Here is a 20,459-nt window from a genome sequence, read left to right as displayed (position 1 = left end):
GCTGAAGGGCAATGAGGGTAGGGCTATGAAGGCAAGGGGGCCTGAAGGGAAAAGAGGGGAACTCCCTTCCTGCCCTTAAATACTGGGGTTCCTGTGTCTGTGAGGGAGCTGGGGAGGATAGGGTTGTGGGCAGGGATCTGGTCTACCCACTCTCAGTCTTGCTGAGCAGGCCCATCTCCTGGTCCCACATCCTGGCTCATCTTATCTCATCCCCACAGTGTGGAGGGTGATGCCCCAGGCAGTGACCTGAGCACAGCGGTTGATAGTCCTGGGAGCCAACCCCCCTACCGGCTGAGCCAGATGCCCCCCACCAGCAGCCACATGGGGGGCCCCCCAACTGGGGTGGGCCTTCCCTGGGCTCAACGAGCTCGCCTCCAGCCAGCCAGTGTCGCCCTGAGGAAGCAGGAGGAGGAGGAGATAAAGCGCTCCAAGGCCCTATCGGACAGCTACGAACTCTCCACGGACCTGCAGGACAAGAAGGTGCAGAGGAGACAGTTCTGGCTGGGAATGGGAGTGGGAACGGGGTGGGGGTGTGTGGGTGTGTGAGAACCAAGGGAGGGATTGGGATGTGGCACTTGAGGGCGGTATCCAGGGAGGGATAGGGAAACTAGAATGGGAGACTAGCTCTGGGGTCCTTCATCCTCCTGGGGATGCACTCATTCACCACCCATCCACTGAGTTTCCAGTTCACTCAGCAAACACTGACACAAAGATGAATGAGACCGGAACCCAGTCCTCCAAAATCTAAAAGGAGAAGCACACACATAAATGGGCACTTTCAGAAGAGTGTGCTATAGTATATCACATATATCACACAGGATTTGTGTAGCTAAAAAAAAAAAAAAAGAAAGAAAGAAAAAAAAAAAAAAGGTCAGGGAGCACAAAATCCTATGTATATAAAAAAAACCTGGAAGGACATATACCAAAGCATTCATTGTGGTTATGCCTAGGTATTGGGACTTCAGACAAACCTATCTTCCTTCCTCCCTTCCTCCCTCCCCCCTCCCTCCCTCCCTTCCTTCCTTCCTTCATTCCTTCTTTCCTTCCCTCTCTCCACACTCCCCTTCCCTTCCTCTCTCCCTCTCTTCTTTCTCTCTCTTCCTCTTTCCTTTCCTTCCCCTTGCTCTCAATTTATTTCTTACTTTTCTTTCCATTTTTGGCATCTCTGTTTTTTTTTTTAACTTTTCTGGCATAATGAACATCTATTTCTTGTAAATAAAAAAGAAAACCACAATCCAGTCCCATGTGACAAGTGTTATCTGAGATTAAAGTGAGGACACAACACTGAGAGCACAGCCTGGCCTGTCTAGGCAGCTATGCGCAGTTGGCTGTGATGTGGGTTGAGGCCCAGGGAGGTGAATGAGGCTGCAGTGAGTTTCTGACCTCATCCCCCTCAACCCTCCCCTGCTAGGTGGAAATGCTGGAGAGGAAGTATGGGGGCTCCTTCCTGAGCCGCAGGGCCGCCAGGACCATCCAGACAGCCTTTCGCCAGTACCGCATGAACAAGAACTTTGAGCGGCTCCGCAGCTCGGCTTCAGAAAGCCGCATGTCCCGCCGCATCATCCTTTCCAATATGCGGATGCAGTTCTCCTTTGAGGAGTATGAGAAGGCACAGAACCCCGCGTACTTCGAGGGCAAGCCTGCCTCGCTGGACGAGGGTGCCATGGCTGGTGCCCGGAGCCACCGGCTTGACCGAGGGCTCCCATATGGGGGCTCCTGTGGAGGGGGCATCGATGGTGGGGGAAGCTCTGTCACCACATCTGGAGAGTTTTCCAATGACATCACAGAGCTCGAGGACTCCTTCTCTAAACAGGTCAGCATCCCTGAAAAGGGCCTCTCCTCCCTATATTGCCTATATTCCAAACTGAAAGAAGTTGCCTGGCAAGCATGTGAGTACGGACTGTGAGATGGATGAGAAAGGCATCCATCTAGTTAGAACAAGTTAAACATCTAGGCTTTTGGAACACATAAGAAAATTTAAGTTCTCACTCTTTGGAACTTGATGCACAAGCAAATTAAGGCCTAACAGGTGATGAGCTCCTACTCCGTGCCAGGTGCTGTGTGTGCATCATAACGACCTGCACAATGGGGGTTGTTATCCCAATTGTGATAACAGAGGAGGAGACTGGGGCTCCAAGTCCCTGAGAGGCAAAGTGACTTTTCCAAACTGGATTGGAAGTCAGCTCTGTCTGGTTCTAAAGTCCATGCCCTTTCCCTTATACTGCACTACTACCACTATCGACCAGGCTCTGTGGTGGGCACTGCGACAGAGACAGATGAGCCAGCCAGGGTCCTTGTTCTCGACGATCTCCAAGGCCAGTAGGAAATGGCAGACATGCACATGACTGTCTCCTGAAATAGAGTGTGCTCAGAGCCATGAGAAAGGATCACATATAGTACCATGGGAATGCAGAGGAGGGAAAAGAGACTTTCTTCTGGGAGGACAAGAGAAAGCCTCTTTGAGAAAATAGCACTGGAGCTGGGCCTTACCAGACAAATAAGACTTAGCAAGTTAGAGATTGTTGGGAGGGTAGGGTGTTGCTTGCACAGGCATTACATTGGCAAAAGCATGAGATGGTGGGAATATAATAGGCAGTGATGGTGGTAGCAGATCATTCTCGGCTTGAGGTCTGTCAGCATTAGCTGTTCAAGTGCAAATCCCAGTTCTGCCATCTCTCAGCTGTGTGACCTCCAGAAAGTTGTTTAACCTCACTGAAACATGATCAATAAAATGGAGATAGAACCTTCCTTTTAAAGCTGTTTTGAAGAGTCACTTCAGCTAGGTAATATACATGAAAGCAGCTGCTCAGTACATGTTAGTTTCCTTCCTAAAACCAAGGAGGTATTTGGCAGAAAGGGTTGAATGAATGAATGAATGAAGCTTTATAAGAGAAGAAACCATTCTTCTCTAAGCTCTCTGATCTCACCCTGCCATCAGTCAGGACATGCTTCCCTGGAGCTAGTGAAGGGGTGTAGGTAGGGGGGAGGAAAGAAATTTTAAATGGAAGATCTAAGTCACTCATCCATCCATACAACAAACATTTAATTGAATACCTCTTCTGTGTCAAATGTGTTGAGCTGAGTCGACTGAAGCTGACTGAGCTGGCTGAAAAGACAGAAACCTGGACCCATCCCTCAAGGGGAGAATGGGGGATAAGGGATCACAGTCTGGTGCAGAGACTGAGGAACCAGGCCTGGGCTCAGCTGTTAATGCTATCTAAATATGATGGAGAAGTGTGGTAGTTACATGTATCAGTTACATTTCTGCATAACACATGACCCCCAAATTTAGTAGCTTCAAACTGAACATAAAGACTGCGCTTAAACAAGAAATATTTATTATCTCACACGGTTTCTGAGGGCCAGGAATCTGGGAGTGGCTTGGCTGGTGGTTCTGGCTCAGGGTCTTTCATGAGGCTTCAATCAAGCCATAGGGTGAAACCAGTCTGTGAAGACTTGCTGGGGGCTGATGGGTCTGCTTCCAAGCTCACTCACTTGACTGTTGGCAGGAAGATTCAGCTCCTCATCATGTGGGCATCTCCCTAGGACTGCTCATGGTGTGGCTTCCCCCAGAGCAAGGGGTCTGAGAGAGAGAGATTGAGAGAGAGAACAGTGAACAAGAGTGCTCAAGAAGGAAGCTGCAGTCCTGTATAACCTGATGTAGGAAGTGACATCCCATCACTTCTGCCATATACTGTTGGCTCCACAGACCAAGCCTGGGATCATGTATACCAAGAGGCAGGGATCATTAGAGGCCAGTTTGGAGGCTGGATACCACAGGGAAGCAGAGTTACCAGCCATGGTTTAGATCGTCAAATAATAAATATTATGGGTTGAACCAGACAGAACCAGATGGAGGGCTCTGGGAGCCCAGAGGAAGCTGGGATATTGGTTTACCCTGGGGGATGGCAGAGGCAGGAATGTGGATTGAATCAGAGAGTAGGTGGCATTTGGCATGGGTACATAGGGACATGAAGGAGGGATTGAGATATTGAGAAGGGGACTTGTGGCCAATAGCCAGCCCCTGTGAGCTCACAATGGTTCCCTGGGAGTTATTTTATACACTGCAGAGAACCTGTGGGGGTGGGGGAGGGGATTCCCTCTTCTTGGCTGACCCACTAGGAAGATTCCCCCTTTTGCCTCCCCTCCCTCCCTCCCCTACTCCCTCCCTTCCACCATCCTACCCTCCTTCCCTTCCCTCTTCCCCTTTACTCCCACACAGGTAAAGTCTCTGGCTGAGTCCATTGATGAGGCCCTGAACTGCCACCCATCAGGGCCCATGTCTGAGGAGCCAGGGTCAGCCCAACTGGAGAAGCGAGAGTCAAAGGAACAGCAAGAGGACAGCTCAGCCACGTCCTTCAGTGACCTTCCCCTCTACTTGGATGACCCAGTTCCCCCACCATCCCCTGAGCGACTGCCCAGCACAGAGCCCCCACCCCAGGGCCGGCCTGAGTTCTGGGCGCCAGCCCCTCTCCCACCAGTTCCTCCACCAGTGCCACCTGGGACCCGGGAAGACGGTGCCCGTGAGGAAGGCACTCGCAGGGGTCCTGGGTGCTTGGAGTGCCGGGATTTCCGGCTGCGGGCCGCCCACCTTCCCCTGCTTACCATTGAGCCTCCTAGTGACAGCTCCGTGGACCTGAGTGACCGCTCAGATCGCGGGTCTGTCCACCGCCAGCTGGTGTATGAGGCTGATGGCTGCAGCCCCCATGGGACCCTGAAGCACAAGGGGCCACCAGGCAGGGCCCCGATCCCACACCGCCACTACCCAGCCCCAGAGGGCCCAGCCCCAGCCCCGCCAGGGCCCCTGCCACCAGCCCCCAACAGTGGCACTGGGCCCAGTGGTGTGGCTGGGGGTCGGAGGTTGGGGAAGTGTGAGGCAGCAGGCGAGAACTCTGATGGTGGAGATAATGAGAGCCTGGAGAGCTCCAGCAATTCCAATGAGACCATCAACTGCAGCTCTGGCTCCTCTTCGAGGGACAGCCTGAGAGAGCCTCCAGCCACAGGCCTGTGCAAGCAGACTTACCAGCGGGAGACGAGGCACAGCTGGGACTCACCAGCCTTTAACAATGACGTGGTGCAGAGGCGGCACTACCGAATCGGCCTCAACCTCTTCAACAAGTACGTGCTCCCTGATCCTGCCTCCTCGCCCCTTCCTACCCTGCTAGAGGCACTTGGACCGCTGGGGCTGAACTCCAAGCAGAGATCCTGCTTCAGCCATCCTCTCGTTTTGTGGGTGGTGTTTCTCCCCAGCCTTTCAGGGAAGAGGATTGGCAACAGGGTGGCAGAATGGAAAGCCCTCCCCACCACACACAGACACACCTGTCAGAGGCAATTCTAACCCTAATACTGCCTCTGACTGGCTGTGTGATCTTGGGCAAGATGTTTCCTCCTCTGGGCCCGGTTTGCTGTCTATAGGATGGATTCTGAACCTTGGGTCCCCCATGTCCCCTTTTTGGTGGGGAGGTGATATGATGTATAAAGAGCCCTGCTCTAAGTAACAGGAGCCCTCGACCCCTAACCTGACTCCGGCCAGCCTCTCTGTGTAGCCCTGGGCAAGGTGTGTTCCTTCCTTGGGCTTCAGTGCTTCCATCTATTGATTAGCAGGGTGTGTGGGGCACCTGGGTGACTCAGTTTATTAAGCATCCAACTCTTGATCTTGGTTCATGTCATGATCTCGTGGTTTGTGAGTTCGAGCCCTGCATCGGGCTCTGAGCTGACAGCACAGAGCCTGCTTGGGATTCTTTCTCTCCCTCTCTCTCTGCCCCTTCCCTGCTCGTTTTTTCCCTCCCTCCCCTTCCTCCTCTCCCTCTCTCTTTCTCTCTCTCTCTCTCTCTCAAAATAAATAAAACAAACTTTTAAAAAGTTTTGATTAGCAGGGTATGCATACTCAGACCTGGGGGGGGGGGCAGGGTGTAGTACTGGAGTAGTCAGTGACCATGACTGAGCCCTTTCTAGGTGCCTGATCTTATGCCAGGTGCTTAGGAGTGGGGTGGAAGCCTGACATTTGCTCAGAAGAGAATTAGAAACCAAATGCCTTGTGTCTTCATAGCCTAGTAGACACTGCCACCTATATTTACTTCTCACAATAGCTCAGGAAGGTGGGAAGTAGTGTCCCTGTTTTATAGAGAAGGAGCTGAGGCTTAGATACATAAAAGGAGTTGCCTTGAGTCACACAACTGGTAAGTGACAGATGTGAGACTCCTGTGGCACCAAAGTCTCTTCCAAATTCCAGCCTCATGGGGTCCTAAGGCTCTGGGGTTTTGAATACGGGATAGCTCAGACCCAGATTTGGCCTAGTGGAAAGTAGAGAGTATCTTGTCTATTGGCACATTCACAGAGGCTGGATACTACCTTGTCTGGGTGGGATTTGAGAGGCAGACAGAGAAACCTCTTCACTTTCCTGTTCTGAGGGTCTGTGACTCAGAGAGAAGGGCTTAGCCTGGGGGCTCAGGCCTTCTCCCAGGACTCCTCAGTGGCTACTGGGAATATTAAAGCTCCTGGCATAGAGCAGCCTCTCATTAGATCTTAGTTTCCATTGTAGTGTGGCTCCAGTTAACTGACTGGCTCCAGTGAAAGGGTTTAGGATGCCTTGGAATTTAGAAACTCTGTGAGAGTGACTTCCTCCCCTTGGGCCTCAGTTTTCTTATCTGTACCATGAAGGGATTGGACATAAGTTATATATTCACCTTCCTTGGTTCTCTGAGGCTATGGTTGGGCCCAAAATTAGTTCATGAAGTGGGACCGAGGGTCGAGTTCTAGGAGCACAATCATCTCATCTACCTCCCCTCTTTCTGCAGGAAGCCAGAGAAGGGTATCCAGTATCTGATCGAGCGGGGCTTCCTGTCAGACACACCGGTGGGAGTGGCTCACTTTATCCTGGAACGGAAAGGCCTGAGCCGGCAGATGATAGGGGAATTCCTAGGGAACCGGCAGAAGCAGTTCAACAGAGATGTGTTGGAGTGAGGACCCCAGGATGGGGCAGATCGGACCAGGGATTCCTGGAAAAGGAGGGCAGGAGGGAGGAAGTGGGCAGCCTGTCCTTTTTGTTCAGATAAACTTTACAAAACAGGATGAAGAGACCTTCCTGCTCCCATACCCCTCTACTTCAAAAACGTCTGATCTCTCTTGGCCCTGTTTCCAAAAGTCCTCTGGGTGGTCCTGCTTGTCCTATGGCCTGCTTTGGGCCCCAGTTTGCCTATCTCTGAAATGAGCGGGTCAGTGGAAAGGACCCTTAGAACCATGTGTCTGGCCTTGATTTTCTGGGATGGATTCAATTTCAAACATTCCATCCTCGTAAGTACTTGGTAGGGCTAAGGGTCCAGATTTTGGAAGTCTGTCAGTGGGGGTGTTTGTCCGTTTGAGCAGGTCAGGGTAGGTCAGAGGTTTTCTGCAGAGGATTTGAGAGTGGCATACCTGCTTCTTTCCTCCTCAGCTGTGTGGTGGATGAGATGGACTTCTCCTCCATGGATTTGGATGATGCACTCCGGAAGTTCCAATCCCATATCCGGGTCCAAGGCGAGGCCCAGAAAGTGGAGCGACTTATCGAAGCCTTCAGGTGTGCCTTTTTCCCATTCCTGAAGCTGCCCTTCCCCCCTTTGGGGGGCAGTGTAGTATGTGTCTACAAGTAACCTCTCTGAGCCTCATACTTTCCTCACCAGAAACTGGAAATCTTAAATCCTATCATGCAAGGCAGTTGTGAGGATCAGAGGTAGTGTGCCTAAAGTGTCTAGCTCAGCATCTGGAACATGGGCATCCAATAGGTGACAACAGCATTAGCAACAGCTAATGTTTGTCAAGCACTGGTTTACCAGGTATCAGGTGCTGAGCTGGGCACTTTATGTGATTATTTCACCAAATACAACAACTCTACGAGGTGGGTGCTTCCATTATTATTCCCATTTTGCAGATAAGAAATCAGAAATTTAGAGAGGTTAAGTAATTTGCTCAGTGTCATACAGTAAGAGGTTCAAACCAGGATTTGAACTCAAATGAGTTTGCCTCCATGACCTAATGCCTTTGACTCTTATCCTCTACTGTTAATGCTTTGGGAATCAGGCAGACCTGGACATAACCCGGCTCCACCACTTAGGGGTATCAAGCAGGGAAACAGAAGAGTTGCTGACAACTTGTTTCCCATAATGGGAGAAGGATTTGTCCTATAGTCAGAAAGATCTGGATTTTCATCTTGTCTTCACCATTTACCAACCTTTTACCTTGGGCACGTTACCTCTCCACTTTGGGCCTTATTACTTCCTCTGTAAAATGGGGCTGCTAATAGCTACCTTACAGGATCGTGATAAGATTACATGAGACAATGTATGGAGGTCTGTAGGCAGAGCTCTGTAAAAGGTAGTGGTTGTGATTTTATATGCTAGTCTTGGGGAAGCTGAAGAAAGAGGACATACCCAAAAGCCTTGGGAATATTTCTTGGGGGAGAGGGTTGGTGGCACCAGACTGGGGGTGGGGGGATGGTGGGTAGGTGAAGATTACTAGTGCCTGACCCTGGCCCTGATCCTGCCCTGCAGCCAGCGGTATTGTGTCTGTAACCCAGCCCTTGTGCGCCAGTTCCGGAACCCAGACACCATCTTCATCCTTGCTTTTGCTATCATCCTCCTCAATACCGACATGTACAGTCCCAGCGTCAAGGCTGAACGCAAGATGAAACTAGATGACTTCATCAAGAACCTGAGAGGTGACCCCAGACATCGCTAGCAGCTTGTCCTGTCCTTCACCTCGGAAGGGAGAGTGGGCAGGGTGGAGGTGGGCTGGGGAAGGAGCGGGGAGATCACACCTCCTCTGTGGAAAATTACCTGTGATGCTCTCTCACTTTCTGCCAAAGCTGGGTATTGCCAGGGTATTCACTTATTAATTCACTCAAATAGTTGTTTGTCCATCTACTCATTCCTGCACCAGATACTCACTGAGAAGGTTCTGGGGTTACAGCAGTGAACATGAGAGATAAAAGCCCTGGCTCTTACAGAGCTTACACTAATCCACTCAGTCATTTTATGCATCTGTTCACTTATCACTCACTCCTCCCTCTTTCCCTCTCCTTTTTATTTATGCCCATAAAGACTCATTTAAGTATTCTACGTACCCTTTCCTCCATCCATACATTCCTTTATCCACTTGAACACCCAGCCAGCCAGCCAGCCAGTTGACACTGAGTGCCTCACGTGTGCCAGGCCCTGTGATGGGTGCTAAGGAAACCATAGTCCCTTGCCCTGAGAGAGCTCCTGGTTTGTGGGACAGACTGACATATAGTACCAGATACCCAACACAAGAGAAAAAGCAAACCATGATGTCAGGCCAAAAGCGCAGTCAGACCTCAGAGGAGGGAGAGCCCACCTCCAACACACTTCCTGGAGGAAGCAGTATTTTCATTTTAAGGTGGGCTTTGAAGGCATGGCTAATATGACAGAATAGCAATAGAGGAGGCTTACCTAGTAGTAAGAATAACGAAGGCACAGGGGCACCTGAGTGGCTCAGTCGGTTAAGCATCTGACTTTAGTTCAGGTCATGATCTCCCAGCTCATGGGTTTGAGCCCCACATCGGGCTCTCCCCTCTCAGGGCAGAGCCTGCTTCCAATCCTCTGTCTCCCTCTCTCTCTGAACCCCCCCCCTCAAAAATAAACAAACATCAAAAAACATTAAAAAAAGAATAACAAAGGCAGGAAAAGTTGTTTGAAGAACAATCAAGATGGGGTGGATGATCCAGTTGGGAAGGTCAGTTGGAATCAATATGCAAGGACCTTGAATGCCAGGTAGAAGGTGTCACCTTGACCTTTTTTCTTGGTTTATTGTATTGATGTCAAACCCTGGCTCTCACCAAAGAGCAGCCTCCTAAAAATGGCACATATGCTAGGATTATTTAAACAGAAACGAAAGAGGGAAATAGACATGAGGAAAAACAAACAGATGAGACAAATTGGCTGACCGGCAGGGTTTGCACAGTAGATGGGCTTAAGCTCTCTGGCAGCTGAGGTAAAAAGGCGGTGTGATGAAGCATGTTCCTTTAGCACCTGTCCAGGGAGGAGGTGTGGCATTTCCAAAGGAGAAAACATTTTCTCTAGCAGAAGGTTTGGAGGGAAGAGTGAGTGGGTTTCACTCAGCAGACAGGAGTGAAGAAGGATGGTAGACTTGGGAGGAGGGAGTTAGATCAGAGGCCATCTGGATCTGTCTTCTGGAATCCTGCTGTTAGTCATTCGTTCATTCATTCATTTCATCAATCCTCCCTCCCACCCTCCCTCCTTCTCTCTCCTGCTCTTTATTATCCTGCCCTTTCCACGTAACCTCGCTACAGGAACTTTCACATGCTTTTTGTAAACACCAAGTTTTTAATAGCTGTAAATTATTTTATTAAATGGATACACTCAGCTTTACTTAACTGTCCCTCTATTGTGAGAACTTAGGTTGTTTCAAGGTTTTTCCTGTAAGTAGCACTTGTACGCACATCTGTGTGCATACTTCTGAGTAATGCCTTAGGGCAGATTCCTAGAAGAAGAATCATGGAATATTTAGGCTTTTGCCAAACTACCTTCCAAAAACAGTTTTGTTAATATACATGCCCACTTTCCTGCACTCTTACTAACATTTAATGTTAGTTTTGCTAGTTAGAAAGGGGAAAAGTATCTGATTATTTTAATCACAGTGTGCTCTGAGTGGCTTAGAAAAAATCCCCGCCATGGGAAAGAAAGCAACTGGCTATCCAGTTGCTTGGTGAAGGACACCTTTTCCAGTCCAGTCCTGACCAAGGGACCGAGGGTGCCCACTCCCTCCAGTCTCGGCCATTGTTTGCACTCATGCCTGGGTGTGGGGCATTTGGAGGAACCCCTGCCACCCACTCCTCACATTTGTGCAATATGCCCCTGTGTTACTCCCTTACCCAGGGGTTGACAACGGTGAAGACATCCCCCGAGACCTCTTGGTGGGCATCTACCAGCGAATCCAGGGGCGTGAACTGCGGACCAATGATGACCATGTGTCCCAGGTGCAGGCTGTGGAGCGCATGATTGTTGGCAAGAAACCGGTAAGTGCCTGGAGAGGCTGCAGAGGGACGGGGTTTGGGTCTGTTTCTGCCACTGAATGGCAGGTAAGTCAGTACCCCTGACTCTGAGCCCCAGACTCCCCTCTCCAGCTGAATGGAGTAGGCGATAATGCATTCCTCAGCGGGGCGTGGTACAGAGTGAGATGCTCTTATGGGGATGCATCTAGCACATTGCAAGGCACGTGGTGGGTGCTGTATAAATATTGGCATCCTTCTCAACCCCAGTTTTGCCTCTCCATCCCAGGTGAGGAGCCAAGCTAATAGTAAACTGATAACCAAAACCAAGAACACACTGTAGTCTTTTAGTCAACAAGCATTTACAGATGCCTTTCCATAGAGCTGGGCATTTGACTGGGGAGTAGGGACACAGATATGAATCAGACATAGTTTCTGTCCTTAGAGGTATTCACAGGCTGGGAGTGGGGGTGTCAGTGCATCTGCCTTATAGTTAGTCTGAGGGAGCATAAAGGATGGAGAGGTCACTTCTGGTCCAGGGAAATCAGAAACACCTTCTTGGAAGAGAAAAGACTAGAACTGGGATTTGGAAGAAGAATGGAATATAAAGCTGGGCAAGAAAGGCATTCTAAACAAAGAGAGCTCCAAGGACAAAGGCAAGCCTAGGCCTTTGTTGCTTAGACTCCTTGTGTCAGAGTAAACTTCCTCTTGAGGTTGGACGATAAGGTGCCAGAGGCCTGAAGCTGGTGTGGCTAGCCTTGATGACATCTATTTCTTCATGCCTATCTAGGTCTTGTCTCTTCCTCACCGTCGACTGGTTTGCTGCTGTCAACTCTACGAGGTGCCAGATCCAAACCGCCCCCAGAGGCTAGGGTTGCATCAGCGGGAAGTCTTCCTCTTCAACGATCTCCTCGTGGTAGGAGCACTGTAGGGGAGGAAATGGAGCGGCGGGGGGGGGGGGGGGGGGGGGGAGGGGGTGAACTTGCACCCTGGGTCTATGTGAACCATGTGAACCGCTGGTGGGTGGAGGTGTGGTGGATGACGTGCTTTACCATGTGATGTGTGCAGTCTTGGATAGGGCATAGGCCATCTCTGCCCCTCTTTTACCTTTTGGATCCATTTGGAGGGAGTGACAGCTGCACAGGGGGAGAAAATGTGAGGACCAGAGGAGTTGACAGGCTTACAGTCTGGGAAGTGGTAGGAAATGTCCCTGTTCACCTCAATAGCCCAGAGTGTGGGCTGAAAGGAGGGGAAACCTGTGACCCTGGGGTCCCTCTGAAACCTTCAGGTGGTCAGGATGCTTGAAGTGATTCAAGCTTAAAACCAAGCTCATCACCCTTGTAGACGTGCATCTTTTAGAGCTGGGACTCTTAAGGACTCTGCTGGTACAAGAGAATTTCAGGGTCTCTTGTCCAGTCTCTTACCTGAAACCAACTTCCTGCATGGCCCCCTGCTTGCATGACTGTGGAGACAGAAGGGTGCCTTCCTCTAAGGCAGCCGGTTTCCTGGTTAGACAGCTCTGATTGACAGAATCTGTTTCCCAATGGGGTTCCTCCAATCATCTTCCCTGGGCCCTTGGGATCACAGAGAATGAGTGTTCTCCTGCTCTGAGACAGCTCTTCAGTGATTTGAGGACAGTGAGCTATCTTCCCCCCTTATCCCCGTGATCTTCAGTTCTTTAGAACAGGGTCTCTTGATCTCACCACTATTGACATTTGGGGAGGGATAACTCTTTGTTGTGGGGGCTAGCCTGTGCATTGGAGTGTATTTAGCATCATCCCTGGTGTCTACCTGCTAGATGCCAGTAGCGCTCCTTCAACCAAAACTGTTTCCAGTCATTGCTAGATGTCCCCTGGGGTTCCAAGTCACACCTAGTTGAGAATTGCTGCTTTATTTTTTTCTAATGTTTATTCATTTTTTTGAGGGGGGGAAGGGGCAGAGAGAGAGGGAGACACAGAATCTGAAGCAGGCTCCAGGCTCTGAGCTGTCAGCACAGAGCCCGACGTGGGGCTCGAACTCATGAGCTATGAGATCATGACCTGAGCTGAAGTCAGACATTTAACCGACTGAGCCACCCAGGCGCCCCGAGTATTGCTGCTTTAGATGAAGCCTCTCCAATGCCTTCACTAAGCCTTAATTTCCTCCTCTGTGAAGTGGGGCTAATCCCTATCTCATAAGGTTGTCATGAGGATGGAGTTAAGAAGTCAGAAGTGGAATAGCCTAACCCAGAGGAGTGCCAGGCCCACACAGGTGCTGTGTAAATGTTTCAGCACCTGTCATGCACTGACACCTGTGCATGTCCAGCCCCATGCTGGGCACTGGGTTCACAGAGATGAGTGAAAGTCAGTCCTCATTCTCGGGAGCTCACAGTCCAAAGGACTAAGAAAATGCTCTGCATAACCATGCACTATAACCCATCCTGAAATCAAGTAATTTGCTTTTAAACACCACTTTGTAGACTGTCTGACGTGTTCACAACCTCCAGTTGTCGAATCCAGAGTGCCCAAGTACTTGATAAAGACCTTGGGCTATTGAGAGGGAGACTCATTAACTCTAGACGTTGGTTCATTGGCATTTGCCACAGGTTGCGGGGTTCTACCGAGGTGGGCAAGAAACACGACAATCAGACTCTTCGTGGCGCTTCTGGTCCAGCAGGGGGCGATCACACCCGCAGAGCGCTCACCTAAAGCCTGGTGGTGAAAGGCACTGAAGCAGCACTCTGGAAGCTCAGAAAAGGGGGCAGGGTGGGGGAGTCTGTGTGAGGTATTAGATAGAACAGGCTTTCTGGGGAGCATTCGGTTACTTCCTATAAAAATCGCAAATGTCCGTTGCGCATTGTCATTACATCAGGAACTTGCGTTTTCTCCCATCTCTCCTGTTCTGCTCCTCAAGCTTCAGTTCTCCCCAACTTGTGGGTATGTGTGTTTGTGTGTATATGTCTTTCAGTGGCGGTGGGAGGGGAGGGTGGCTATGAGAAATAGGTGTCATGTGGAAATTCCCTACCCCAAACCCTGCCTCTTGTCTTTTTCCCACCCCCTGCCAAAGGTCACCAAAATTTTCCAGAAGAAGAAGATCTTGGTGACGTACAGCTTCCGTCAGTCCTTTCCTCTGGTGGAAATGCACATGCAGCTCTTCCAGAATTCATGTGAGTTCCTACTTGGATCCCAGCATCCCCAAAGTCTATGCCATGGCCCCCGTGTTCATCCTTCATCCATACCAACCTCCAGTTTTTGGAGTCCTTTACAACTGGACTAAGGTCTCCAAAGCACCTACTTGGTCCCGGGATGCAGGGTAGGCTAGGGTGGAGTATGATTTGGGTCTGTGCCCTGGGGGTCTGGCAGAGAACCGTGGTGTGTACGTTTTCTGGTGGGCCAAAGAGATGGTGATCACGCTGCGCTTTGAAGGACTGAGCCAGAGGAGCTCTGTCAGGTGGCAACAGAAGCAATGTGAGTAGAGGCAGAGGTGTGAAGGCAGGGGTTGGAGAGAGTCAGAGTGCAGTTTGCCTTTCTGTCTGGAGTAGAGGGAGTAACAGGGCCATGACTGCCAAGATTTTGGGGACCTTTGGGGGCAAAAGGGAAGCCACTGAGGATGCTGAGCAGAGAAGAAGCTGGATTGGAGTTGAAGAGTAGAAAAACTCATTCATGTATGAGCCACCTTGCTTCAGTGCTGACAGGGGTGCCTGACCTCCCTTTCCCCCACCAGACTACCAGTTTGGGATCAAGTTGCTGTCTGCAGTACCTGGCGGGGAGCGCAAAGTCCTCATCATCTTCAATGCCCCCAGCCTCCAGGACCGGCTGCGCTTCACATCCGACTTGCGCGAGTCCATTGCCGAGGTGCAGGAGATGGAGAAATACCGCGTGGAGTGTGAGTACCCAGCTGTACCTCTTGTCCCTTTTCCTGATACCATCCCCCCCAGACACCAAGAATCGTGTCCTCTGAGAATCTCAGAGTTGAGGGTTAGCTTGTCCAACCTTCCTACCCCCATTCTAGGAACTTTTCAGCTTCTGCTTGAATACCTTCAGGGACAAGAGGCTCGTTACCTCTGAACTTCAGATAATTATTCCAAGCCCTGATTAGGAGCCAGCTCTTCCTTCTATTGAAAGGCAGCAGGGAGAAGCATCAGGGTATTGGAGGTAGGACTCTAGTTTCAGATCCCAGGTATGCTACTTATTATATAGGTAAGCTGGGGTGAGTTGCCTGACTCCCTGATCCCCCAGTTTCTTCATACATGACATTGGGATGATGAAATATCCTTACAGAGTTGTGGAGGTTTAATGAGGCAAGGTAGAAGAGATGTCCTACATGTTAGTAGGACCCTGGCACTGAACATCCTAGTTGTCCAAAAAAGCTGATCCCTCTTCCCAGCCCCCCTCCCCTTTCCTGTCCTTTTCCCACACTCCATTTCCTGAGCTGAGTCCCCATCACCCATCCTTCTGGCCCCCAGAGGCCACGCCAAGTCGTTTTAAGCATATATAATAGGAAAAGAGTGATTACGTCTAATTTTACTCAATGCCCTCCAAGTTTTCTCTTCTCCAGGCTAAGCAGTCACAGTTAAGTAACATGATGTTGAGGAGAAAGAGATAGGCAGACACAGAGAGAGAAACTGAGGCAGCTGACAGCTGCTCGGTGAGCCCTTCACGGTTCCAGGGTCTGCTCCACTCAGCAAAGCAAGGTCCGCACATTTCAGTTCACCAGATCCTTGAGACCCAGGGGACATTCAGAGAGGGGTGAGCATACCAAGATGAGGGGAAGGCAACAGGCAAAAGTCTCCATGATCTCCTCAGGGAGGTGAAGGGGGGCGTTGTAAGGAGGCTAGAGAGCACAGGCTTTGGACTCTGGCAGACCTGCTTCCAGAATATCAGCTCCCCACCGCCCCCCCCCCATTTCCAGCTGTATGACCCCAGGCCAGCTTTATGACTTTTTGGATTCTCAATTTCTTCCTCTGAAAATGTGGATGATGATCCTTCCCTCTGAACTGTTGTGAGATTAAGTGAGATCAAGTACACATAGCTCCCAGCAGACTGCTGGCATATAATAGAGGATTCCATTCCTGTTGGTTTCCTGCTCCTGTCCTTCCTGGAGCCCTCTGCTCTGGAGCAAGATAGCTGAGAACTGAGCTGACTTTGGAAGGATTGCCCTTTGCCATAGACTAGAAGGGCCTTCCTGCCCCTGCTGTGACCAGCCAGCCACTGTGAAGCTCTGTTTTGAAGGGCAGGGGTGGTTTGGGAGACCAGACTGAGAGTGGGCAGGGGAGGGGGGAGCAAGAAGGGTGAGAGGAAGGGGAGAGGAGCAGGAGGAGCAGGCAGAGAGGGACAGAGGGAAAACCCAGCCAGAGGAGATGGTGTGAAACAGGGTGGGCGCCATGGGGGGGCTTCAGAGATGGAACTGAGGTTTTGGGGGAATGTGCCGTCTGTCCAGGGGGCAAAGCAGAAGGCCTAGGGACAGAACAGGCAAGAATGGGGAAGGTTGCTGGAGGGCTGGGATTAGCCAAGTGGCCTTTCACTCCTGTTCCTGACCTTCTCTCCCCATCTCCCCCACAACCACCCAGCGGAGCTAGAGAAGCAGAAAGGTATGATGCGGCCTAATGCCTCACAGCCCGGAGGGGCCAAGGACTCAGTGAATGGCACGCTGGCCCGCAGCAGCCTGGAGGACACGTATGGGGCAGGCGATGGGCTCAAACGGGGCGCACTCAGCAGTTCTCTGCGAGACCTCTCCGATGCAGGCAAGTCTTTGGGGCCCCTGCCCTGGCTGGGGAGATGTGGGACCGGGTGTCCTCTCTGCCTCCTATCACTGACCGCCAGCCTCTCCTGCACCCACCACACCTGCACACACCCGGCCTTTATCCAGAGCCCTGGGCACTGTGCCGCAGGGGGCCTGGGAGCCAGGTCAGATCAGGTGGAGCCCAGAGTTTGGGCCAGGGAGTGTGAAGTGGGGCCACAGTCAGCCCCTCTCTCTCTCTCTCACTGCTCCACCTCTCCTCTCTTTCCTCTTCTATCTCTCCAGCACCACCTCTCCTCCTTCGCCATCTTTTCCTCCTCTCACTCCTCCTCCTCCACCTCTCCTCCTCCCCACCTTCCCCTCTTCAACGGGGGAAAGGGAATAGGGGTGTCTGTCCCCGGGAGGGGCCCAGGCCTGGTGCCCAGCTCTGGAGCCCAGCAGGGTGGGGAGGGGGGGTTGCTGCTCTGACGCTGGGCTCCTTGCTTGTGGGTGCAGGGAAGCGGGGGCGGCGTAACAGCGTGGGATCGCTGGACAGCACCATCGAAGTAAGTGCCAGCTCCTGCCCCACTCATCCTCTGCATGAACCCTGCCCTGCCATGGAGCCCCAGAGGAGGAGGGGACCTGATGCTTTCCCCTCTTCCTTGATGGGAACCTCGAGGCTGCCTCTCCCAGCCAACCACTTTCTCCATCTGTCCTCAACTCTGTCTGTCCTCACTCTGCCTGTCTCTCAGTCTGTCTTCCACTCTCCCTAGCCCCTCTCAACCCCAGGGCCGACTCTGAGTTGAGATGCCCTTGGAGTTGGACCGTGAGAAGCTCTCACCTCCAAGTCCTGCTCTTTGAGCCTGAGCAAGTCACTCTGTGCCTCTGGGCCTAACATTCTCCCTGCCTGCAAAATGGGGATGAGGAGGAGGTACTACTAATTCTTCCTCTCCCAGCAGAGGCTCAGATGAGATAGTGGATGTGACAGAGGAGCTCTGCAAGCTGGGGAGCTCCATGTACAAGTACAGGACCATTAAACTGGTTTTCATTATGCCATGGGGGTTCCTGTCTCCCCAGTTCCAGCCCTCAGGGACCGGGTGGAGTTTAGGGTTGGGGGTTTAGGAAGTCTAGACTGGCCTGACTTTCCCCCCTCCCCGCTTCCAGGGGTCTGTTATTAGCAGTCCACGCCCTCACCAGAGGATGCCACCTCCGCCCCCACCCCCGCCGCCAGAGGAGTACAAGAGCCAGAGACCGGTCTCCAACTCCTCATCTTTCCTGGGCTCCCTGTTTGGAAGCAAGCGGGGCAAGGGGCCCTTCCAGATGCCACCACCGCCAACAGGCCAGGCTTCTGCCTCCTCTTCATCTGCTTCTTCCACCCACCACCACCACCACCACCACCACCATGGTCACAGCCACGGTGGCCTGGGGGTGCTGCCTGATGGGCAGTCCAAGCTCCAGGCCCTGCATGCCCAGTATTGCCAAGGACCAGGCCCTGCCCCGCCACCCTACCTCCCACCCCAGCAACCCCCTCTCCCCCCACCTCCTCAGCAGCCCCCGCCCCTGCCCCAGCTGGGCTCCATTCCACCACCTCCCGCCTCAGCCCCACCTGTGGGGCCACACCGCCACTTCCATGCCCATGGACCAGTCCCAGGCCCCCAGCACTATACTTTGGGCCGGCCAGGCAGGGCTCCCAGACGGGGGGCTGGAGGACACCCTCAGTTTGCTCCACATGGCCGCCACCCCCTGCACCAGCCCACATCCCCATTGCCCCTGTACAGTCCTGCCCCCCAGCACCCTCCAGCCCACAAACAGGGCCCCAAGCACTTCATCTTCAGCCACCACCCACAGATGATGCCAGCAGCAGGGGCCACAGGGGGCCCTGGATCCCGGCCACCAGGAGGCTCCTATTCCCACCCTCACCACCCCCAGTCACCCTTGTCACCGCACTCACCCATTCCACCCCACCCTTCTTACCCACCCCTGCCCCCCCCCTCACCCCATACCCCACACTCACCCCTGCCACCCACTTCCCCCCATGGCCCACTGCACGCCTCTGGGCCCCCTGGCACGGCCAACCCACCCAGTGCAAACCCCAAGGCCAAGCCAAGCCGGATCAGCACCGTGGTCTGATGAACAGAGGGAGTGAGCTGGGGCCCAGGGAGGTCTGGGGAATCCACAAGAGGTTCCCAGTTTTTCCAAAATATATATACACATAAAGATGTCCTCCTCCCCACTTCTTCCCTGCCTCGGGACCCCTCCTCTAACCCTCAACAGTTGCCATGGGGTTTCCTTCCAGATTGAAGGATCCTTGCCACCTGAAGCCTGGATGCAGGGCTCTCAAGCTCTGGGGAGTGGTGAGGACCTTTTGGAGATCCTCCTCCTCTTTTCCCTGTCTCCATCCCACCCCCATCCCCAAGGTGACCTCAGACTTCTGGGCCAGTGTGAGCGCCCATCAGCTCTGGCTGGTAGAGAAGGGCAGGCAGGTGTCAGGAGCAGTAAAGGGTGGAGGCTTCCCCAGAGCACCTCTAGCCACATGGGGCTAGGAGGGAGCTCTGTAGAGTTGTGGCCAAACCTCGGCTGACTCGGCCCTCTCTCAGACCTCAGGGCCTGACTAAACTCCATCATGTGTCTCTCAACCTGCCAGAGGAACAGGGCTGTCAGTGCACTCGGTGGGTCCCCACTAACGCTGGCCCCCAAATGGGCAGTGCTTCCTCTCCAGAGCCAGCCTCTGTCCTCTCTCCAGTGGGCCCCCGCCCAGACCACTTCAGCTTCAGGACCTTGCCTCTCACAGCAATGTTCTTACCCTGATAAAAGTCCAGACAGGTTTGGGGGGGGGGTGCTCAGGTCTGGGATGAGAAGGGCACTGCCCTCCCTCACCCATATTGCATGCCCTCCCATTCCCTTACACCGACCCCTCCTACAACTGAAGACAATGCACTTTACAGATCTTGCCCACATACACCTCGCTGGAGCAGGGCACCCAGCATCAGCCCTGGGGAGAGGCGCTCCCAGAGGGCCACCATAAGCCCAAGATGTCCTTCCTGAGGCAGATTGAAGCCATCAGAGCAGGGGCTGGGAGCCAGGATGCCTGAGTCCTTCTGTCCGTCAAAATCTCTGCTGCCTCTCCAGCCCCCTTTACAGCCCTGTTTATTTATTATAAATATATTTTTTACAAGCCCCAGCTCCTCTTCTTGCCCCGCACATCCAGCTCCTTTCTCAGCTCCTGCCTCCCTCTCCCCCCTCTACCATGGGCTGCAGTACAGACAGACAGACCCTGGCTGTATAAAGGTCCAGGGACCCAGGGGCTTGGGGGTGGGGGAGGGCAGCAGTGGGAGGGGCTGTATGGAGAGGAGCTGGGGTTCAGGCATTGTCTTTTTTCCTCCTTGTATATAAGAATGTATATTTGATGCCTCATAAAAGACCTTGTGCTCACCTCCCGCCTCTGCCTCCTACTTATGCCCCCTCCCCGAGGGTGGAGCCCCTGGAGAGAGAAGCCTTAGCCCAGGGAGGTGAGGAGCTAATGGTAGCAGCTCAGGCAACTGGGTGGGTGAGATGCTTTGGTTGGGTGGGAGGTGGGGATGAGGGAGATTTCCCTCTCTCAGCTCCTTAATGGACCACAGCGGCAAGGGTGTGGGCTTTGGAGTTGATCCAGTTCCAGTCCTGAGGTTTTCCCTTCTGAGGCACACACACTCAGGAGAAGCACCCTCTGGGTCTCAGTTTTCTTGATTTAAACCTTGAGGTGATAAAGCCGTTGCCACAT

At 52.5% G+C, this 20,459-nt stretch overlaps 1 protein-coding gene across 9 annotated transcripts in view; it reads left to right on the top strand.

Annotated features, from left to right (window-relative positions):
* The window catches only part of IQSEC2 (IQ motif and Sec7 domain ArfGEF 2), a 78,564-nt gene extending 58,432 nt beyond the window's left edge, over positions 1-20,132 (top strand). For 5 of the 9 annotated variants that reach the window (XM_045470638.1, XM_045470640.1, XM_045470639.1 and 2 more), the window contains 13 exons: positions 219-480; positions 1,412-1,813; positions 4,223-5,118; positions 6,798-6,959; positions 7,433-7,555; positions 8,526-8,692; positions 10,890-11,029; positions 11,793-11,918; positions 14,048-14,147; positions 14,705-14,866; positions 16,551-16,724; positions 17,216-17,265; positions 17,864-20,132. In XM_045470638.1, coding sequence (XP_045326594.1) covers positions 219-480; positions 1,412-1,813; positions 4,223-5,118; positions 6,798-6,959; positions 7,433-7,555; positions 8,526-8,692; positions 10,890-11,029; positions 11,793-11,918; positions 14,048-14,147; positions 14,705-14,866; positions 16,551-16,724; positions 17,216-17,265; positions 17,864-18,829 — 3,730 coding nt within the window. In that variant the 3' untranslated portion in view covers positions 18,830-20,132. The remainder of the gene's footprint in view (positions 1-218; positions 481-1,411; positions 1,814-4,222; positions 5,119-6,797; positions 6,960-7,432; positions 7,556-8,525; positions 8,693-10,889; positions 11,030-11,792; positions 11,919-14,047; positions 14,148-14,704; positions 14,867-16,550; positions 16,725-17,215; positions 17,266-17,863) is intronic. The other 4 variants (XM_045470643.1, XM_045470645.1, XM_045470647.1 and 1 more) reach the window with 1 other exon arrangement.
* Positions 20,133-20,459: the final 327 nt, after the last annotated feature.

Source organism: Leopardus geoffroyi, chromosome X, assembly GCF_018350155.1.
Source record: "Leopardus geoffroyi isolate Oge1 chromosome X, O.geoffroyi_Oge1_pat1.0, whole genome shotgun sequence".
In the NCBI taxonomy this organism is placed as follows: Eukaryota; Metazoa; Chordata; class Mammalia; order Carnivora; family Felidae; genus Leopardus; species Leopardus geoffroyi.
The sequence above is the reverse complement of the archived record's forward strand: the minus strand, read 5'-3'. Positions and strand labels throughout refer to the sequence as shown.